This window comes from Leptopilina heterotoma, unplaced genomic scaffold (genome assembly GCF_015476425.1).
Source record: "Leptopilina heterotoma isolate Lh14 unplaced genomic scaffold, ASM1547642v1 Lhet_11, whole genome shotgun sequence".
Classification (NCBI taxonomy): Eukaryota; Metazoa; Arthropoda; class Insecta; order Hymenoptera; family Figitidae; genus Leptopilina; species Leptopilina heterotoma.
This window is the reverse complement of record NW_025110829.1, coordinates 3,575,850-3,596,017: the sequence shown is the minus strand read 5'-3', so window position 1 is coordinate 3,596,017 and position 20,168 is coordinate 3,575,850. Positions and strand designations below refer to the sequence as shown.

The window sequence follows — 20,168 nt, the reverse complement described above, 5'->3', positions numbered from 1 at the left end:
ACAGTAGAAAGAAGAGTAATTTAATCTGAACTAGAAAAATTGTCTCTCCTAATGATTTTTACTGATGTCAAATAAATGACAACAAACTTGATAAACACTGACAAATGGAAATATTAAGACAACTTCATTTTTTCAATTTTCAATTTCTAATTTATATCATTAAGGTCATGTTATTCAGTGGTCACGTGCCCCATATACTTTACTATGGGGCACGTGACCACTGAATAACATGACCTTAAGTCTCAAAAAATCTGTATTCTAAAAAAATATTTAGAGGAACAAATTTTCGACAAGAAGACGAAATTTTCGCAAAATTCTTTCCCAGTAAAATTAGCAAATATTTCTAAATTTTTAGTTCTCAACTATTCTGTTAAAAATATGAAAATTCTTACTATTTCCATTCTCACGTGATTTTTCTTTTTCTAAGGAGACGTTTAGCTGAACTGAACTTTAAAAAAAAGTTTAAAAAAATAAAATTACTTTAGAAATAAAATAATTAAGAGGACCATTAAACATTTTCAATAGAAATTTAAGATATTTAAAATGACTTTTAAGAATCGAAAACTATTGCTGAATGACTATTCATTGTATTGATTTTAACAATACGATTGATTCTGCATCTAAAAAAAAACTTCTTCGAACATCTCTTTCGGAAATAATGCCTAATTTGGATCGTGATTAAACGAACATTTCTTTTTTCTTTAAATATAATCTTGAGGTAGGGAGAAAAATATCCTAGGGACAATTATTCTCTAAACTATCACACAGCATACGGGAGTTTTTTTTCAGACTCGCACATTATTTTTTTTTTTACTACAAGAACGCATGCTCATTCGCATCGGTCGTCTCGCATACGAAAAACCGAAGATACATCTGAAATGCGCAGCAACAAACGACAAACCTTACTGCACCTGACAATCCGTTGCATTTCGAACAACATCGAATGCCACATTCACGATTTCACTGATATGCTTCTTCCCTGCACTGCACTTGGCATCACTCGCAGAACAAATCAGAGCGATCGCCACGCACACTTTTTAATGTTTTTTTCCTGGTGCGATTTTTTTCTTTTTTTTTAATTATTAATATTATATTATTAAATAGCCAGTTTTTTTTTCTTTAATATATTATTATAATATTATTATGTTATTCTTGCAATCTTAAAAAGAACACTTCCCCTACAGGTTCAAGGCCTGAAGGGATTGACTCTCTCGTCGACGTTCAGGACTGCGATGGACATTTAGATTCTCGATTACTAAATTGCACTATGACAAATAAATTCACGACAACAGCACCATCCATATAAACTTATACCGAACTACGCGCCTCGTCGTAAAGGTACCACTCTCTTCTGAAAACGACGACGCTCCCTAGACTCGTAATGGCAAACGAATTCCGAGGTTTCCGATGTCTCCCCGCGTGCTTCGTTTTAAATGTTGAATAGTTACGGCGACTAGCTAGCGTTTAACGAACTTTATACATCGGCGAAACAAAGCAAAAAAGGGAGAAGGGGGGGGGGGGTGATGATCTTCTTTGCACAAATGAACCACCTATGGAAGTATCGGTTGTCATCAATAGCCGCTTCCCTCCTCGTTGATTCAATTTTGGGAATTCACTCCAATTTTGGATAAAAAATTTGGTAAATTTCAGGAAATTTTTTTGGCAGAAGGAACTCCTTTTGAATCTATGATCCTGGCATTGAATAATAATGATGATGATGATGATGATGATGATTATGTTGATGATAATGATAATGATGATAAACACCATTTGGGAGAGTAGATTCTTCCTGGTAAAAATAAGCCTTGAATTGTATACTCGTCGCTAGGAAACGAGATCTGGACGTCGACGCTCGTCTCCCCGCGGACATCCGATAGTCCGTAATGCGTCGCGATAGCGGTTTCTCCGCGTGCCAGAATCCATAATCGACAATCGGGTCGATTGTTCAGAACTCAGCAAACTCCTTGGCGCATTTTTCTGTTGAGGAAATTCTCAGAGCCTCCTCTTCGTAATCGTCGAAATTGCTAGTGTCACCGGGTCCCTTGCAACGCGGTATAAATGGAGCCTCGATCCTCTTCTGGAAGACAGCAATCCAATCGGTACTGGTGAACCATCTGTGACCTTTGATATCATTAACGCCGGCCTTTAAATTACCGTACCTCTTGGTGAGATCTACCTGCAATAGATTGCGCAATAGATCCTTGAGATCCGTACCGAAATGTGAGGGGAAACGGACCTTGCCACTGACGATTTTCTCATAGATCTGAATCGGTTGATCGGCAAAGAAAGGTGGATAGCCAGCGGCCATTTCATACACTAGAACACCCAACGCCCACCAGTCGACAGCCTTGTTATAACCCTTGCTGAGAATAATTTCAGGTGCAAGATACTCGGGCGTACCGCACAGGGTCCACGTCCTGCCTTTCACTCTCTTGGCGAAACCAAAGTCCGTGACCTTGAGGTAACCTTGGGAGTCTATAAGAAGATTCTCGGGCTTAAGATCTCTGTAGATAAGGTCCAGATAGTGGAGATATTCAAATGCTAATACAATCTGCGCTGCATAGAATCGTGAATGGGGTTCTGAAAAACGACCGACCTTTCTTAGATGACTGAACATTTCACCCCCTGGTACGTATTCGAGCACCATGTACAAATTCGAGTTGTCCTTAAAGTGAAATCGTAACGAAACGAGAAATGGAAAGCTAATAGCTTGGAGAATTCTCTTCTCATTAAGGGTATGCTCCACCTGTTTAAGTTTAACCACCTTCTGTTTGTCGAGTATTTTCATTGCATAATATTCCTTGGTGGGTTTGTGTTGCACTATCATGACCCTACCAAAAGAGCCCGTTCCCAAGGTCTTAATTCTCTCGAAATCATCAAGAGCAGCGGTGTTGGTGGGATTTTTCTTCCATTTCTCCTCAAATTCCTCTTTTGCCTGATCGAGGAACTCCTTGACGCTCTCTGCCGCGTCCACCTTCTTATTCGCAGTCGCGGCATTATTGCCCATTTTACCAGCCGCGCTCCAGCCTGCCAGGGCTCCACGCACGTCGAGTTTCTTCAGTGTTTCGTTTTTTTATTTTTTGCACTACCAAGGAGCTGTAGTAAATCGTTCACCAACTGGATTTACACCGTGCAACCTTGAATTCTTTTGTAGACAAAAAACTCCTTTTTTTAATCTTACTTGTCCTTGAGAAACACACAAGATAACCTTCCGTGTCTAAGGTATAAATAGGTCAATACAATACATTGTCTACAACCCGCGCCATATTTTAGCAGACAACTTACAACCCTTTAACAATCGCTAACCACCGTTTTCCTTTTTTTTTTGGTAATAAAATTTTCTCTCACTTCGAAGTAGTAACACTGCACTGGGAGTGACTCACTATTTTTTGCTTTTCTTTTCACAGTTTTACTCGGGGGATTCGCTAATTGTTCCTGAACGGTGTCAGGTACATATGTAGCCGTTCGTTGTATTTAAAACACGAGCGGACGAATCATTCGACACTATTGCACTATAAACCGAATTCACGAGTCACTTTTTTTACCTTCAACGCCCGATAACACCTATCCGCTGTCACTTTATTATCGTTGAGCGTTGAAATCGATCCGTCTAGTACAGCAGACGAGACAAATACCTCTCTCTCTAAGATGGCGGCACAACCTGGCCTGCTCCTCCCGGAATTTATACAAATGCGACAAATGGTAGAGGAGACGGACAGTGCTCTCTCCAGGAAGAGAAGGAGACTCGCGTTCACTCTCTGCCGCGCACCATGCACCGAGTAACGAGCCGAGTGAGAACGATCAGCGCAGACGTCAACAAGTACACAAGCAGAATGACAGCTCGAATTCAAAACAACACTATCATCATCCTTATTTATCTCTGTGACACAATATTTCAAAAGTTAATTTTAATACCAACAAATTCTTTTTATTTCTATTTTCTAATTCTCTTTTCTCTCTCAACTCACAAAATTATCTCAAAGTTGAATTTGTATTTTACCGCATGAGACGAATTGGAGTGTGCTGCTCCCTTTCCAAGCCATGACGAAAAGCTAACAATATGCTGAGAAACCGGTTGGTAAAAGTATATATCTAATCTTGCGCTGCGTTGTGCTGCCACTGAGACAATATTTCAACTACGAAAATAAAACTCGAAGATCAGGAAGACTGCTACTATTCAGCTGACGAATGAAAATATTTTCCTCTCTCATCGCTTTTTTTATTGTCTATTAGGACCTCTTATAGACCCTTAAATATCCTCCAAATATTTTTAAGTTACCTGTCGAATTAATGGAAAATTAATACAAGAACCTCCACTTCACTCCTTATAACTAACAAACTTCATCAATTGCTCCAAAATAATTTGAAATGATTTGTAAAAAATTTTAGTTCCCCACAGAATCTAAAATTGGAGCAATGTTGACATTGCTACAATATTGCCAATATTGATGCAACTTCGAATGCTGTGTGGTTTTTTTTTATTACTAAATGGGATAAACTACAAAAAGGGTGTTTATAATACTAAAATAAAAGTACTTTAATTTTAATAAAAAATTATTTCTTTTAGAAAAATATGAAGGTAGTTTTTTAATAATATATTGCTTTTTAAGAAGTAGATCTTCCTAATTTTATCACTGATTTAAAAACCACAATGAATTGGCACTGAAAAAAAATTTGCTTCAAATAATCAATTACTAGACTACTATCAAACAAATATTTATTTGTGGCAAATAATTAGTATTTAAATCATTAAAATGGTAATTACTCCAAATTACAAAATTATTGATCCGCACATGGTTTATTTGACTCCAATAACATATACCAAATGATCAAATAAATATTGATTTAGTAATACTGTTTTGTAAATGATTATTTGAACCAAATATATTTTCTTATCAAAAATATAGAAAATGTTTCTTTAAACATAAGATATTACCAGTCTTAGATCTGGATGCTGCAAAAATTTTATTTTCTTTTTCCCTGGTCAATTATTTTTAACAGAATTTTAGGAAATTCAAATTATTTCCAAAAATATCAATTAATAATTGTTCATAATATTTCAATTATCTTGAAAAAAATAGGAATAAAAAAAATAAAAAACTAATTATTCAGAGTATAAAATAAAAATTTTTCAAAACTTTAATTTAAAAAAAAATTAATCAGGATGTCTACTGAAAATATATATGACTTAAAATTCCAGGACATTTTCAGGTCAGATTTCTTATTTTTCCAGGACATTTATATATGTGTTATATTATTTCATATTACGATTAACATAATTTAAATTAACCTACTTGAACAAGAATATTTATTTTATTATAAAAAGAGTTAAAAAACTATATTGTAGATATCAGTTTCTTTAAACAAAAGAAAATTAAAATTATTTTTTAAATTTGAGTAAAATTTTTAAATTATTGAATATTTAAAAGCAAAATATGGAAAATTCAAGGACAAAAGTTCATAATCCAGGACATTTCAGGACATTTTTTCAAATTCCAAGAGATTTCCAGGAATACATTTGTTTATTTTTAATCAGGGCTCGAACCAGTGAAAGTATTTAAAAATACAGACTTTACGGACCAAAAATGAAAAATTACGGACCATTTACGGACCAATTGCTGACAAAAATATAACCAGTCAGCGTCAAATAAGAGAACATTTTACTTAAAACTATAAATTAAATTTTTCATAACTAAAAAACATGAAGATATCGATGATCGATTTCTTCATGTTTTATAATAAAAATAATTAAAGATGACCCAGTGATAAAATTATTATTTTCAAGAATTATTAACTAAAATTCTTCAATTAAATATATATTAGAAAATACAAACTTCAAATAATATAAAAAAAAAAATCCGCAATTAAACTTTTTCAAAAAAAATTAATTTAAAAAAATTGTTAGTTTAAGAAAAATAAAAATTTGAAAAATTCAAATTTTCAAAGATTTTAATCTGAAACCTTTTCAAAATTCAATTATTACTAAAAATTTATGCTCTGTTTTTAATATTCAATTATAATCTAAAATTTTAACTGAAATCCATTTTTAAATTAATTTTTATTAGAAAATTCAACCAGAATTCAATTATTTAAATACAAAAGTAAATTATTTATTGAATAATTGAATATTTCTTAAAAGAGGAGGAAGAATTCAATTAAAATTGTATTAAAATTAAAAATAATTTAAATTCTGCAATGAGTTTTATTATTTATCAAAATAATTGAATTCCTAATAAGAATTTTATTATTTACCAAAATAATTGAATCCCTGTGAAAATTTTATTATTTATGAAAATAATAGAATGATTGAGAAAAGATTTATAAAAAAATTTGTAAATAATAAAATTCCTGTGAAATTTTTATTATTTTTTGAAAATAATTAAAGGTTTGTGTAGAATTTTAGTAAATTTTCTTTTAAATAATTGAATTCTTTTGGAAAATTTTATTAGAATAGTATATAAATATACCTATTAAAAATCATTGAATTGAGGAAAATTTTTGAAAATAATTGAAATTTTGCCAAGAATTTTATTAAAATTTTTGAAAATAATTGAATTTCGGAGAAGAATTTAATTATTTTTAAAAATAATTAAAATTTTGACGAGAATTCAAAAAAATTTTTGAACATAATTGAATTTTTGGCAAGATTTTTATTACTTTTAAAAGTAATATTGAATTCCTACAATCATTTTGCAATTTCTCTAAAATTATCCAAATTATATCGTACAATTTACGGACTTTAGAGACCGTTTTTTAAAAAAACGGACTTTTACGATAAAAAATATTTTTAAAATATGATAAAATAAGATTTGAAAAATTAATTTTTTCATTCGCCAATTTTTTTTAATACAAAAACTTTAGTAGTTTCTACAAAATTACGCATGAAAATTCAAAAAGGGTCGAAGTATTTTCGAATATGTAGATTTTTTTTTTCTACTTAATTTTCTCTAAAAATTACTAAAACAATTTTAAAGAATTAAAGTTGAAAGAAGTTAACAATTTTTCCGAATCAATCTCACAAATAAATAAAATCTCTTAAATAAATCTCTTGATAACCTCATGGGTTTCATAAATATCGACAGCACAGCTGCCCTTTGATAATTTTGAAATTATTAATTAATTTCGAAAATATTTTTCAGATTAAGCAGGTTTTTGTATTAGGGCAGCTGTGCTGTCGATACCCATGAGCTTATCAAGAGATTTATTTAAGAGATTTTATTTATTTGTGAGATTGATTCGGAAAAATTGTTAACTTCTTTCAACTTTAATATTTAATTACCGAATGATAAATTCATTTCCTTCAATGTTAAAGAATATTTAAAATATTTTATTGATGTAGTTAAAAATATCGGTGAACTTCTCACTTAAGAACATGTTATTCAGTGATCACGTGTTGTAATAGTAAAGTATATGGGACGCGTGACCACTAAATAACATTACCTTAATTATATAAATTATAAAATAAATTTAATTATTTTCTAAAATAAGAAAAAAATGTATTGCTTCAAATTTTAGTGTGATTATGAAAATATTTTAAAGCGAAAACATTTCAAAGGAAAATTAAAGGTTTTCAAGTTTTTTAAAAAAATATTGTTTGAACAATTAGAACTAGAATTTTTATAATAATTCTAGAAATTTGATATTTTTTGCAGTGTTTTTGATAAAATTCCATGACGATTTCCCTAACCTGTGATAACTCTATAGCTTTAAAGCACGTGAATTTATAAAAAAAAATGAACTCTTCATTTTTCTGACAGAAAAATTGATTCTATTCTATTCAAATAATTGCTTCGTGTTTCTTTTCCCGAATGTTTAAATATGTAAAAAAAAATGTCTATTTCAATTTCAATATATGAAATGTAAAACAGAATTTCACAAGAATAGTAATTCGAGAAACATATTTTAATAAATAGCATTCTCGAGAATATATTTTAAGAACACAATACGGAATTAATGGTTGTATATCAAAAGAAGAAAAAATTTCAGCTTGAGATAATTTAGCTTCTCATCGGTCCAAGCTGAATAAATAATAATTTCCAAAAGCTTATAAAAAAATTCTACAATATTCAAAATATGTTTAAAATATAAATTTTATTCTTTGAAAAAGATGATAACTTTGTCAAAATCTTAAAATAAACATGATGCCAACGGTAAAATGCAATTTTCTCAATATTTCTAAAGTATTAAATCTTTTGTTAAATGTCATTCTCTAAATCAAACGTGTATTAACAGTAAAATTTTATTAAATATCTACACTTATGAAAAACAATATTTAGATTTTCAATAATGTGTAAATATTTCGTCACATTATTTCCATCAAAACTAATATATAAAACACACGTGTTTTATTATTAAACTATTCAGGAATATTTGGAGCAGCTAACTATATTTCAAAAATTTTCTATTTATAATATTGAATTAAATTTCAGAAATTCGACAAAGCACTTGAACTATATTGGCATTTCTCTTAAAAATTCAATAACAAAAATTTTCCATTTCCTTGAAAAGAAAAATTACTCTCAAAATCTAAATCATGAAAAGTTATAGTAGTAAAAAGTCGTCCACTAATTTTAATTTAACATGAAATTTCATTAATTTTTCTTAAAAGAAAATTTATTATTTTTAATTTTAGTAAAAAATAAATGAGGCTGAAGTCCGCAACGCTGAGCATTTTTTTGCACGCAATCAAAAAGAAACGAGCAATTTTTTAAAAACATTTTACGTTAAAAATATACACTGAAAATTTTTTAATTCCCTAAGTGAATAAAAAAAATATAATTAGTGACATTTTCATTTTTAAAAAGCCCAAATAATAAAAGCGTCGACACTCAGAAAATTACGAAAAACAAGAAAATTTCTACATATACGTTTCTTGTAATAAAAATTATTATCCACTAATTCTATGACTTTTATAAAATCTAACATTTTTACAGGCCTCGGATAGACTTTAACGTGAAAAAAATCGCTTTAGTCAATTGAATATTCGAAAAAAATTTCTAAATTCAATTATTTAAAAATTAAATAATTTTGTTAAATAAAAAATTTAAATACTTGTTACCATTTATTTTTGCTCAGGAATTTAAATAATTTAAGAAACTTTAACTTCAAACATTCTGATAGTCAACTACTTCTAAAAATTAAAACTGCAATCCTTCCAAAATTTAATTATTTACAAGAACTTTTAACTAAACTTCTTTTTACTGAATCAATTATTTTAAAAATTTCTTCCGTAAGTTTTTTAAGAATTCAATTATTTAAATACAAAAGTTCAATTTTATATATAATAATTGTAACTGCAACACCTCATACTTTCTCTTTAAAATTGTAAAAGTAAATAATTATTGAAAATATGCAACCGAAAATATTGAAAATAATTAAATAAGTTTTAAGTGATAAAAGATTTTTTAGTTATATACAATTAAAAAAGGAAAAATAATTGAAATTTAGTAAAATGTTTTGACAATAATTGAATTCTTTAAAAGAAATTTTGAAAAATATTAAACAATATGATGAATAATCAAGTTTTTGAAGAATTTTAATAGCAATAATTTTCGGACAATTTAAAAAACTAATTAGTTTTTTGGTGAATTCTAAAAAATATAATTTTTTAAGCAATTTTAATGTAATTATCTTATGTAGATAATATGTTTAATTTTCGGAATTATGTAATTGAAAATATTGAAAATAATTGAATTTAAAAAAAAATTATAATAAAAAATTTCTAATTCTTTGATAATTTTGATTATAATTTTTAAAAATTCAATCATTCTTAAAATTTGCAATTAAAATTGTTTAAAAATTGTTTTTCCAAAAATTTTAATGAAATACATAAAAAAAATCAATTATTTTCAATAAAATTTCACAAAATTTCAATTATCTGAAGCGTGTTTTTATTTTAACTTAAATTTTGTCCGAATCTCTGAAAATGTTTTAAATAAAATTACATGCACTCAAAAACAAGATATACATATTTGACTCAGAGTCGAAGTATTAATTTTTGTTTGTTTCAAAGAAATTTTTTTTCAAATAAAAATTTTATTTAAAACAAATAAATAATTTAATAAGCTCTGAGACAAATATTATACTTCTATTTAACTCAAAAAAATTATATTTAATTCAAATAAAATTTCTCTCTCAGCGTGTATTTTTTTCATTAAATGCGCGGAAATTTTTTTGAATTTTAATCAGTTTTTCAAAAAAAAATACCTTGAAAGAAAATATCCATTTTCACAGGTAAATTTTTCAAGAGACATATTTTACTGTTCATTAGAAAAAATTGAATGTAAATTTAAGACGCAAATCAACATTTTCTTTTATCCCTGAAAACAATTATTGAAAAATGAATCTACATGTACTTGGGAAAGATAATAATGTGTCGCGTGCTTGATAATCGAAAATAACCGGCCGGAAACCTGCACATGTGCTAGACATGCGCTCTTTGTCACGTAAAGGAAGATGGCGTGAAAATTCAGGTTTGAGTATAGCACCTGGATGCGTCGAGCGTTCTTCCATATATCGATTCAAAGACCTGAGAGTACATGAAGCACTACAAACCAATTTCTTAAAAGGCTACGTAACGACTTTTCGTTATAAAATATACATTTTCCCTCAATACAAATAAAAAAAGATGAATGACATAACATTCCAATATTATAGAAGACTCTCAAACATTAATTATATTTTTTCGAGAAGAAAAAAAAGAATGAAGTAATCTCTCCATATCTCGAACACAACATTTATAAATAAAAAGAAGGGGCGATATGCAAATCATGAAATATTCAACTTTTTACTTCCCATCATTCTTTCTAAGGCTCGTATAAGATTTGATTCCATAAAATCATGAAATAGTCACTCACTTTCCACATTAAGGAATATTCATTCAAACTATTGCTAGTTTTACTATTTTTATAAATTAAAAAATTAAAGAGTAAATGGAAAACAATTTATAAAAAAATTTTTGCTAAATTTAATAAAAATAGAATCGAATTGCATTTATAAATTTTGAAAAATAAAATTATTGCTCGGGTCATGAAAATTTTCTCTCAGAGCAATTTTTATTTCGAGTCAAAAAATAAATCTTGTTTATGACCTATATTAGTAAATAATTTAGTAAAAGATCCCAATAAAGGAAAATTTACACAAATGTAAAATATTCGCACTTTAATTCTTCAATTTATAATTTTAAAAATAAACCTTTTTACCAAAATTATAAAATTTATTTCTAGTTTTCCATTTCTTTCGATATTTCTAAAAATTATTTTTTCTTTTTTATAGAAAATATTTCTAATTGAAAAAATAAAAAAAGGACAAAATTTACAAAATACACTGTGTGTTGAATTAAAAATTGGAAAAATCACACATACACTGAGATACTCTGTTATTTATTTATTTTTTTTTTAATTGTAAATGTGTAATAATTTGTGTATAAGTGAGTGAATATTTCACAGTCGACTGATATGTCGACTAGCTATTTCTAAACTGAAACAAACTCTTGAATGAATTTAGTGCAATGCATCACGAGTTCAAGATGAGCACTACTGATGTACAAGTGTGTGTTAAAGAGCTCACAGTGAAATCTTTTTGCGGCCATCGCATTCGCCAGTCGACCTTCTTCTGGAAAGTTACAGACTATTTCTGTACGCATCTATACCAACCTGACCTGGAGTTTCGTTCTTTTTCCGTTTGAGTTTTCTGCTACGTGAACTTTTATATATATATAGGAGAAATGAGAAAGAAAATCCCAACGATTGTCGTCAATTCACGGACTGATTCTCACAATATAAAAAAATGTTCCAGAGTTTCGATTCCTTTCGATGACGTTACAAGCGAAAATTGATTTACGACCCAAGAAAACTTTTTCCGAACTCCTTTTTTTTTATTTCTTTTTCAAAATTCTTCATTTTTTTTCTTTTTTTGCAAACTGCAATATTCATTTCTTGAATACTTTCATTGAGAGTTGACTATAAGTCTAGACACTTTGTTTAACCGGTTTAACACGTGATGAAATGAAAGTTTATCTGACTGAGACACTTTCATATTCTGCCTATTGTATCAGCGAAAGATATATAAATCTTTGACGACAGCTTTGTGGGTTTCAAGGAAAAATGATGAATTTTCAACTTCCTTCTATACAACTCAATTCCAGCGAATTTTGATCATTCTAAAATTGTTCACAACTCTCTTACAATAATCTGCAAAAACAAAAAAAGAAATAGAATTCAAGAAAGTAAAAAAAGAAAATATATTAGAAATAATGAAATAATATTTTTGAGTCGAAAAACAATTTTATCGTCTTGAAAGTGCAACGTTTTATTTTCACGCGCACAGCAAATGAAAATTCAAAATCATTTTTAACGTATTCAAACTGAGCTGAGGTTGTAGAATCTTATGTTTCACAGTTCAGAAGAGATAAGAGAAAGGGCCGAAGAACTCCTCGTCAGCGAACCGACGAGCACTTCCTTTCGAATGTCGCACATTGTAACCGAAAACAACCTGTCTTTCTTTATTCATAATTTCTTTAATAAAACAAACGATCTTCTGAATAATATTGTCGTTTCTATTGTCGCTACATAATTACTCTCAAGTTGAAAATAAACATTTTTTCTTTAAAAGTTAAAAAATAAATTATATTCCTGAATTTGCACGCAAAAAAATATGATATAAAGAAAGTAAATAAATTTTATTTTTTCATTTAAAAGAAAAATTTCTTTGATTTAAATTTTTTTGAAAATAATTTGGAATTAAAAACGTTTATTAATTCAGTTTTTTTCCTTCGTTTTCTTGTTTGCAAAAGAATTTATTTATTCAGAGGATAAAGTTTCTCTGGGTGCAATTTAACTTCTTTCGAAAAAAAAAATACATTAATGGAAAAGTATTTCTTTGTAAAATATAATAGATAATTAGGTATTAAAAAAAACTGAATTATAAATTTTAGTACTTCATAAGAAATTTTAAATGTTAATAAGAAAAAATATATAAAATTTACTGTCTAAATTATAGAATTAGTAAAAATGTTTACTAATTTGAATTAGTGAATTTTACTAATAAATTACACTACCGGTCAAATCTGAGAGACCGCACCCATTTTCAGATGATTGAAAAACATTTTAAAAGAAACATAAAATGTATGGAAACTAAAATTTTTTTCTTTTATTTTATTTTATTTCGACATTTTTAAAAAATCGTCATTTTCAATGTTTTACAAAAATTTGAATAACTTCTAAAATAATGGGCGCTTTTCAATTATCTTAGGCTTATTTTAAAGGTCATTTGTTACACTATAATAATTACTTATAGGTTTTAACGTGTAATTTTTTCCTTAGAAAATGCAGGCCATCAATCTTGGACCAAAAAAGTTCAAAAAATTTGGAACATTAATATTAACAGAAAAATAATTTTTAAAATTCAAACGTATTTTTTTTATTAAATTTTCTTGAAAAATCTACACTATATGATGTTTTATATATTTTCTAGAATAGTTTTTAGTACAAAAAAATTGTTCCAAATTTTTTGAATTTTTTTGGTACAAGTTTGACAGCCTGCATTTTCTAAGAAAATAATTACACGTTAATGCCTATAAGTAATTCTTATAGTGTAGCAAATGACCTTTAAAATAAGCCTCAGATCATTAAAAAGCGTTCATTATTTTAGAAGTTATTCAAATTTTTGTAAAACATTGAAAATGACGATTTTTTAAAAATATCTAAATGAATTATTGGCCAAACGACTTCTGAAATATCTTGTTCTTTTCCAAATTTTATCATCTATCAAAAAATGAACAGAAAAAAATTTTAGTTTCAATAAATCTTATGTTTTAAAACGTTTTTCATTCGCCTGAAAATGGGTGGTCTCTCAATTTTGACCGGTAGTGTAGTAGAAATTATTTTTTACATAATTATTAATTATTATTGTCTATATTTTCAAAAATTGTAATATAATTCTTTTCAAGAATTAAATTTTCAATTCTCAATAATTTTTTTTTATAAATTGAATTATTTTCAATTAAATTTCAAGAAAGAATTCAATATTTTATTCTTAATTCGTTAAAAAATTTTCCAAAAGGATTAAATTATTTAAAAAAATTTTAAGAAATCCTTTAAAACAATTCAATTATTTTTATAAATAGTAAAATTCTTAGCAAAAATTCAATTATTTTTAATACAATTTTAATAAATCATTCGAAATAATTCAATTATTTTTATAATCAGTAAAATTCATCGCAAAAATGAAATTAATTTTTATAAATAATAAAATTCTTCTCAGGAAATCAATTATTTTCAATACAATTTTAATAAATTTCAATAATCAAATATTTAATCATAATTATTAACAGACACGATTATTTTAAAAAGTTGAAATAAATCTTTGTTTAATTCAATTATTTTAAAAATTTTCAATTAAGTAATAAAATACTTCGAAAGAATTTAATTATTCAATACATTAATTTTAAAATTGAAAATATTTAAAAAGAAAAATTATTTTAAAAAGTTAGGAAACAAAAAAGCAAACAACTAACTTCAAACTGCGAACAGTTTACCGGAATACAACGATTATTATTAATATAGAATATTAGTAAAATTTACTAATTCAAAAGCAAATAATTAGTAGAAATTACTATTTATTAGTAACATTTACTAATTTAAAAGCAAAAAAATCAGTCACTAATTCAAATTAGGAAACATTTTTACTAATTCAAATTTAGAGAGTAGAAAAATTTAAAGAAGCGAGACATTTGGGAAGCGACAAACTTGAAATAGAAGGGAAAAGTATTACTAAAAATAAAAATTTGCCACTTGTCAATAAATTGAATCTAAAAATCGACAATTAATGCGAAACAGAGAAAAAAACTTTTTGTTTTAACAGCTGAAGAAACATTTCATTTCCTTCACTTAATCATGCGACGAAATCGCAACCAATAATCACGACAATAATTTTCACTGAGTGAGAGGGAGAGAAGTGTGTGTTCTATTCCTGGGCGTACGGGAAAATAAAAAAAAAAACTGAGTCAGGACATCTGCCTTTGAGGTCCTGGCTATATGACCGCTCTTCCACCTGCACTGTATTTAGCAGCTGTTTCGGAAAACGAATTATCTCAAACACGTGCGATGGGCCTGCCGATGCTTTTACACGAAAGACATTTTCAATTCTTTTGGTTGAAACCCGACATGACGCTCCTTTTCCAAACCATCGTCAAGTTTATATATATACAAATAAAATCCACTGTCTGAAAAAAATTCAGAGAAGAATGAGTAATAAAAGCGAAAGATTAAAAACATAATATGTAAAATGAATTTCGAAAACATTTTATGTGATTTCGTCGAAAACAAAAATATAACTAAAATAGAATACGAGACTAAAGTCGGCGATAAGTTTTAATCAAATAAATGTTAACTGGCTATGCTTCTGTATCAGTCAACAAATATTTTCCGAAAACTCCTAATTAAACTAAAATTATATTCCAATAAAAAGTTATTACATTAATTTCTAGTTTTTGAAAATAGAAAAATTGAAAATAATACTCGATAAGCTCGAATAAAAATTCTCTACTAAAAGAATTTTTTCGATACTTATAGAAATTATTGGAAATAAAAAAATACATATGTCTGTATATTGAATTGAAGTGTGAAATATTGTAATTTCCATAAATATAAAAGGTTTACGTCAATATGTACACAAAACTATTTTTAACGCCGAAGGTTGTAAGCTCCTGTATTCCAGTGCAATCTTATCAAAAACGATTCATGAGATTGTTTAATCTTTACGACTTTGAAGAAATTTTTTGTCTCGTTTGTATATATTATATAGTATATATACTTGAAATAATTATAAATTCTTGTATACATTTTTTTCTACTTCTTTTTTTTTGACTCAAGAAGTTCAAGTGTAACGCGCAGGAAGGCAAATATTATCACCATTAACTGATGTGTCTTTGGCAAAAGTACGTTTGTCGGTTCATCGTAAAAATAATACTTTACATCATTGTAGCCGTGGTTAATACAAAAACAAAGAGAAAAATTTTTCTCAGATAAAACATATTCGAGAGAGTATTTTTTTTACAAGAAAAGCTAGTTATTTGAGGAGAAAAAAGCAAAAAAAAAAACAATATTTAACCCCTTCGCTGTTTGGAAAAATATTCATTTTATTGCCCCAAAATGTCCATCAAAATCTTTTAAATTGTTATATTACTTAAAAATAATAAACAATTATTTATTTATTACTTTTTCTAGCATCATTGATACCTATAGTATGTGAATAATGATATAAAAGAATTTATTTTATTATTTAAATAACAAATTTCTATATTTTGCTAAAACTTTCACGACCCAACGTTGGGTCGCAAACTGTCTGGGCCAACTTTTTTCACGACCCAACGTTGGGTCGCAAACAGGCAACGGGTTAAAATAATAGGAAATTAAAATAAAAGTTTTTATATTGTTTCTAAATTTCAAAAACTGGCTATTCTTGTGATTTAGAGATTAAATAGAAATTCTTTTTAGTTTGATTAGATATTGAATGACGAACTGTGAAGTGTCCCACTTTCATATTAATAAGTATTAAAATTATCACTGCTAATTTTCTTAGTCTTGCTTCTTGGGATAATTTCTATATTTTTCAGATACTATTCGAGTTTATTTTCACATAATTGTTTCATACTTTTGCATTGTGAAATAATTATATTTATTTTCGCATTTACTTTGATTATTTCTAAAATAAAACTTGTTGAAAATTTTCTGCTTTGGCACTTTTCTCCTAAACTGTAAAATTCTTTAGCAAAATTAATAAATTATTTCTCTCTTTTAAAAAAAGGTCTATTTAATAACGGAAGATATAAATAAATTAAATGAAAATGATTGTGCTACTTGTGCAGAATTAATTTAATTTATTAATTAATTAAATTTAATAATTACCATTATTTTTCGTATTATTCCGTATTATTAAATTGAATTCTACTAATTCGATTAACTTATATAATCATCATTTCATTTAAATATATTCAAATTATTCGACCTAATTATCATCTTTTTCGAAACAAAAATATATTTTGATAATTTTAATTTCAGATAAATTTATTAATTTCAATTGAATTTGTATTTCGTTTTAGAACTAGAAAACTAGACTACCTATTAGTATTTCAGGTTTCACACTCAGTAATAAATTTAAAAAATGTAACAAAAAGTAGCTTTAAGAGTGAAAAAAGTAGTGAAAAAGTAGCTATCGAAAAATTAAATTTGACGACTAAAAAACTTGTTTTAGTCGATTCACAAAAATTTTAAATAATTTTAATGTAAAAGCTTTTTAAAATTGAACTACATACTTCTAAAAATTACATCTGTAATTCTTGCAAAGTTCAATTTTTTTTCGAATTTTCAAATAAAATTATTCAATACTTCAATGGTTTTTTTGAATAATAGTAAATCAATAATATTTTAACATAAGTATTTAAATACTTTTTCAGTTTTACAATATAAATTTAAATTTTCAAAAAATAAATCTTTTAAATTATTCCTAAAAATTCATATTTTTATCATCTTCGAAGAATTGTAATAATCTTTTTAAAAATAATTACATTTTTCGAGAGATATATTTGAAATTGTTTTAAAAATAATTGTAATCTCGCGAAGAATTTTATTAGGTATTTATGAAAATAACTGAATTCCTGTGGAAAAATTTGATAATTTGTAAAAATAAATGAATTCTTGCAAAGAATTTTATAAAAAAATTTTGAAATAATTGAATTTTTGTTTGAAATCATTTCATTATAAAACTTAAAAGAATAATTTAATTAAAACTTTGTTAAAAATAATTGAATTCTTGGGATGAATTTTATTATTTATGAAAATAATGTAATTCTTTAAACAAATATTATCAAAATTTTTTGAAATAATTAACTTCTTTCAAAGAATTTTATTAAAATTTTGCAAATAATTGATTCCTTTTCAAAAATTTTCTTACAAATTGTATTTTTAATATAATTGAACTCATGTGGAAATTTTATTATTAATAATATTAATTGAATTTTTTGCGAAGGATTTCATTAAAACTTTTTTTAAAGAATTAAATTCTTTTGAGAAATTTTCATTAAAATGGTAGATTTTGAAATTAATTGAATTTCAGCAAAGAATTTTCATATTTTTGAGAATAATTGAATTCTTGTGACTTAATTTCTTAAAATTCTTGAAATTAAGTGAATTGTTTCAAAAACTTTTATTAACATTTTTTGAATTGTTTCTAAGAGGAATTTTGGCAAAATTTTTGAGAATAATTTTTTATTTCTTTTAGCGGATTTAAATTAGTGCAAATATTAAAGAAAAAAAATAGGAGAAAGTAGCTTTTAGTGTCATAAATTGAAAAAAAGTATCCAAATAGTAGTTAATTGTAAAAAAAAGTAGTTAATAGTAGGTTTTAGTAGATGAGTGAGAAGACTGGCATTTAAACTTCGCTCTCAATCGGAAATTAAAAATTACTAATTCCAATTTTCAAATTTATTCAGAAATGCAGGATTAAACTTAATTATCTTCATAGAGTTTCTCGTTGAAAAATTTAATTATTTTTAAAATATGAAATAAAAAAAATATACTCCGCTTTACATTCAGAAAAAAATGACTTGATTCTAATTTAATTTTGCAAAAAAAAGTAACTGAATTTAATTTAATTTTCATTTCACAATTGAATAGAAATACTAAATTTCAATTGACAAAAATTATTTCACGTGCGGGAATAAAGAATAGTGAGAATAAAACATGAGTTTCATTTCTGAAAAGAAAAAACATTTCGGTTTTACCTCTTTTTTTTTCTTTGAATAAATAATTAAATGACCCTTATCCCTTGACATTAAAATTTATAATTTTTTTTTCAAACTTCAACTTGTCTGAACTTGTCATTGGGATTATTTTTTTTTCCTGTTATAAATATAGTTCAGTATCGATCTATCAACGCAAAGCGGTCGCATGCGCACCTCTTTTTTTTGTCTTTATTCTTCAAACGGCTTTCAAATCATTCAAGACATAATTTACGGCTATCGTTAATTTTCTATTGTTTGTTTAATGAATTATAAATGCATAAAGTATATAGAAATAAAAATAATCATAATAATAGTAAACAATATTTATAAGTTAATTATTGAAAAATTGCGGTGGAATAATTTGAATGCATTACAAATTGTCAATCAATTTGGTCCAAGTTGATATTTAATAAATAATAATAATAATAATAATTAAAATAGTGATATACTTCAGAAGGATGAAATAGACAAAACATTGTTTGCCATGGGATAAATTTGCAAATTTATATACTTAATTCTCGAAAACTGCGTCTCTGATGTATAAACAAAAAAAAACGAAATTATGTACCTTCATATAAAAGTGCATCCTGCAACATGGAAACATGGAAGTTGATTGTGACCACCCGGTAGCGGCCTCATTCTACCTTTTAATACACACCGGAAATGAGGCTGCGAAGAAACTTCTAGAACTTTTCATGTGCCGGCTTTTCTCCCTCTTATTGATACACCTCGAATCCAAATAATGCACCCACAAGAACCTTTTAACAACAACAAAAATAGAAAGTAATTCGAAACAATAGAAAATCACTCTGCTTAAATTCTCCCTAAAGAATAAAAATCACTGACAATGTATATTAAACAAAATTCTATTATTTCTAAACAATAAATAATAAACAGAAGAAAATTTTGAGGTTACCTCTTATTACTTGACAATTTTCTCTGTTCAATGAAATGTTGTTCACAGATAAATAGATGAAACTCGATCTCTTACAGTGGAGACAATCCAATTATTACGACAATAAAGAGAATGCATTCAATTAATTAATAATCACTTTTTCACGACAAAAGACGTTTGAGATAAAAACGTGCAAAAACTTGTCCCCTGAATAAATGAACGTTCCATTTTTCTAGAGGCCAATGCAGCCAATCAAACTTCTCGAAAATCAATGGTACGTTCCCCGGGAAAAAAGACATTTTTCAAATTTCTAAAAATATTTTGATTAAAATATTCTATTCTTTCTATAATTGATTAATTAGAATCATTCTAAAAATCGTATTATTAGAATAGAAGTTTATGTGGGTGGTGTATAAATTGAATTTTTACTGCGTTTCGCTTAAATTAATGGAAAATTTTGTGAAGGTCTTGTCGGCCATTTTGAATTGATGC

At 26.8% G+C, this 20,168-nt stretch overlaps 1 protein-coding gene across 2 annotated transcripts; it reads right to left on the bottom strand.

Moving 5' to 3' along the window:
* Positions 1-490: 490 nt before the first annotated feature.
* LOC122504325 (cAMP-dependent protein kinase catalytic subunit 1) lies at positions 491-19,922 on the bottom strand. Of its 2 annotated transcripts, XM_043615394.1 has the most exons (4): positions 19,698-19,922; positions 19,350-19,539; positions 4,001-4,279; positions 491-3,880 (listed from the first exon to the last, which is right to left on the bottom strand). In XM_043615394.1, exon 4 carries the CDS (start codon positions 3,005-3,007, stop codon positions 1,946-1,948), a length of 1,062 nt encoding a protein of 353 aa, XP_043471329.1. In that variant the 5' UTR covers positions 3,008-3,880; positions 4,001-4,279; positions 19,350-19,539; positions 19,698-19,922; the 3' UTR covers positions 491-1,945. The 2 variants fall into 2 exon arrangements, with proteins under 2 accessions (XP_043471329.1, XP_043471321.1); XM_043615386.1 differs by having other exon boundaries at positions 491-4,279.
* Between the last annotated feature and the right edge of the window lie 246 nt (positions 19,923-20,168).

Bases quoted from the DNA above. Each gene is read 5' to 3' on its own strand.
- LOC122504325 (XM_043615386.1), bottom strand. From the start codon at position 3,007: ATGGGCAATAATGCCGCGACTGCGAATAAGAAGGTGGACGCGGCAGAG.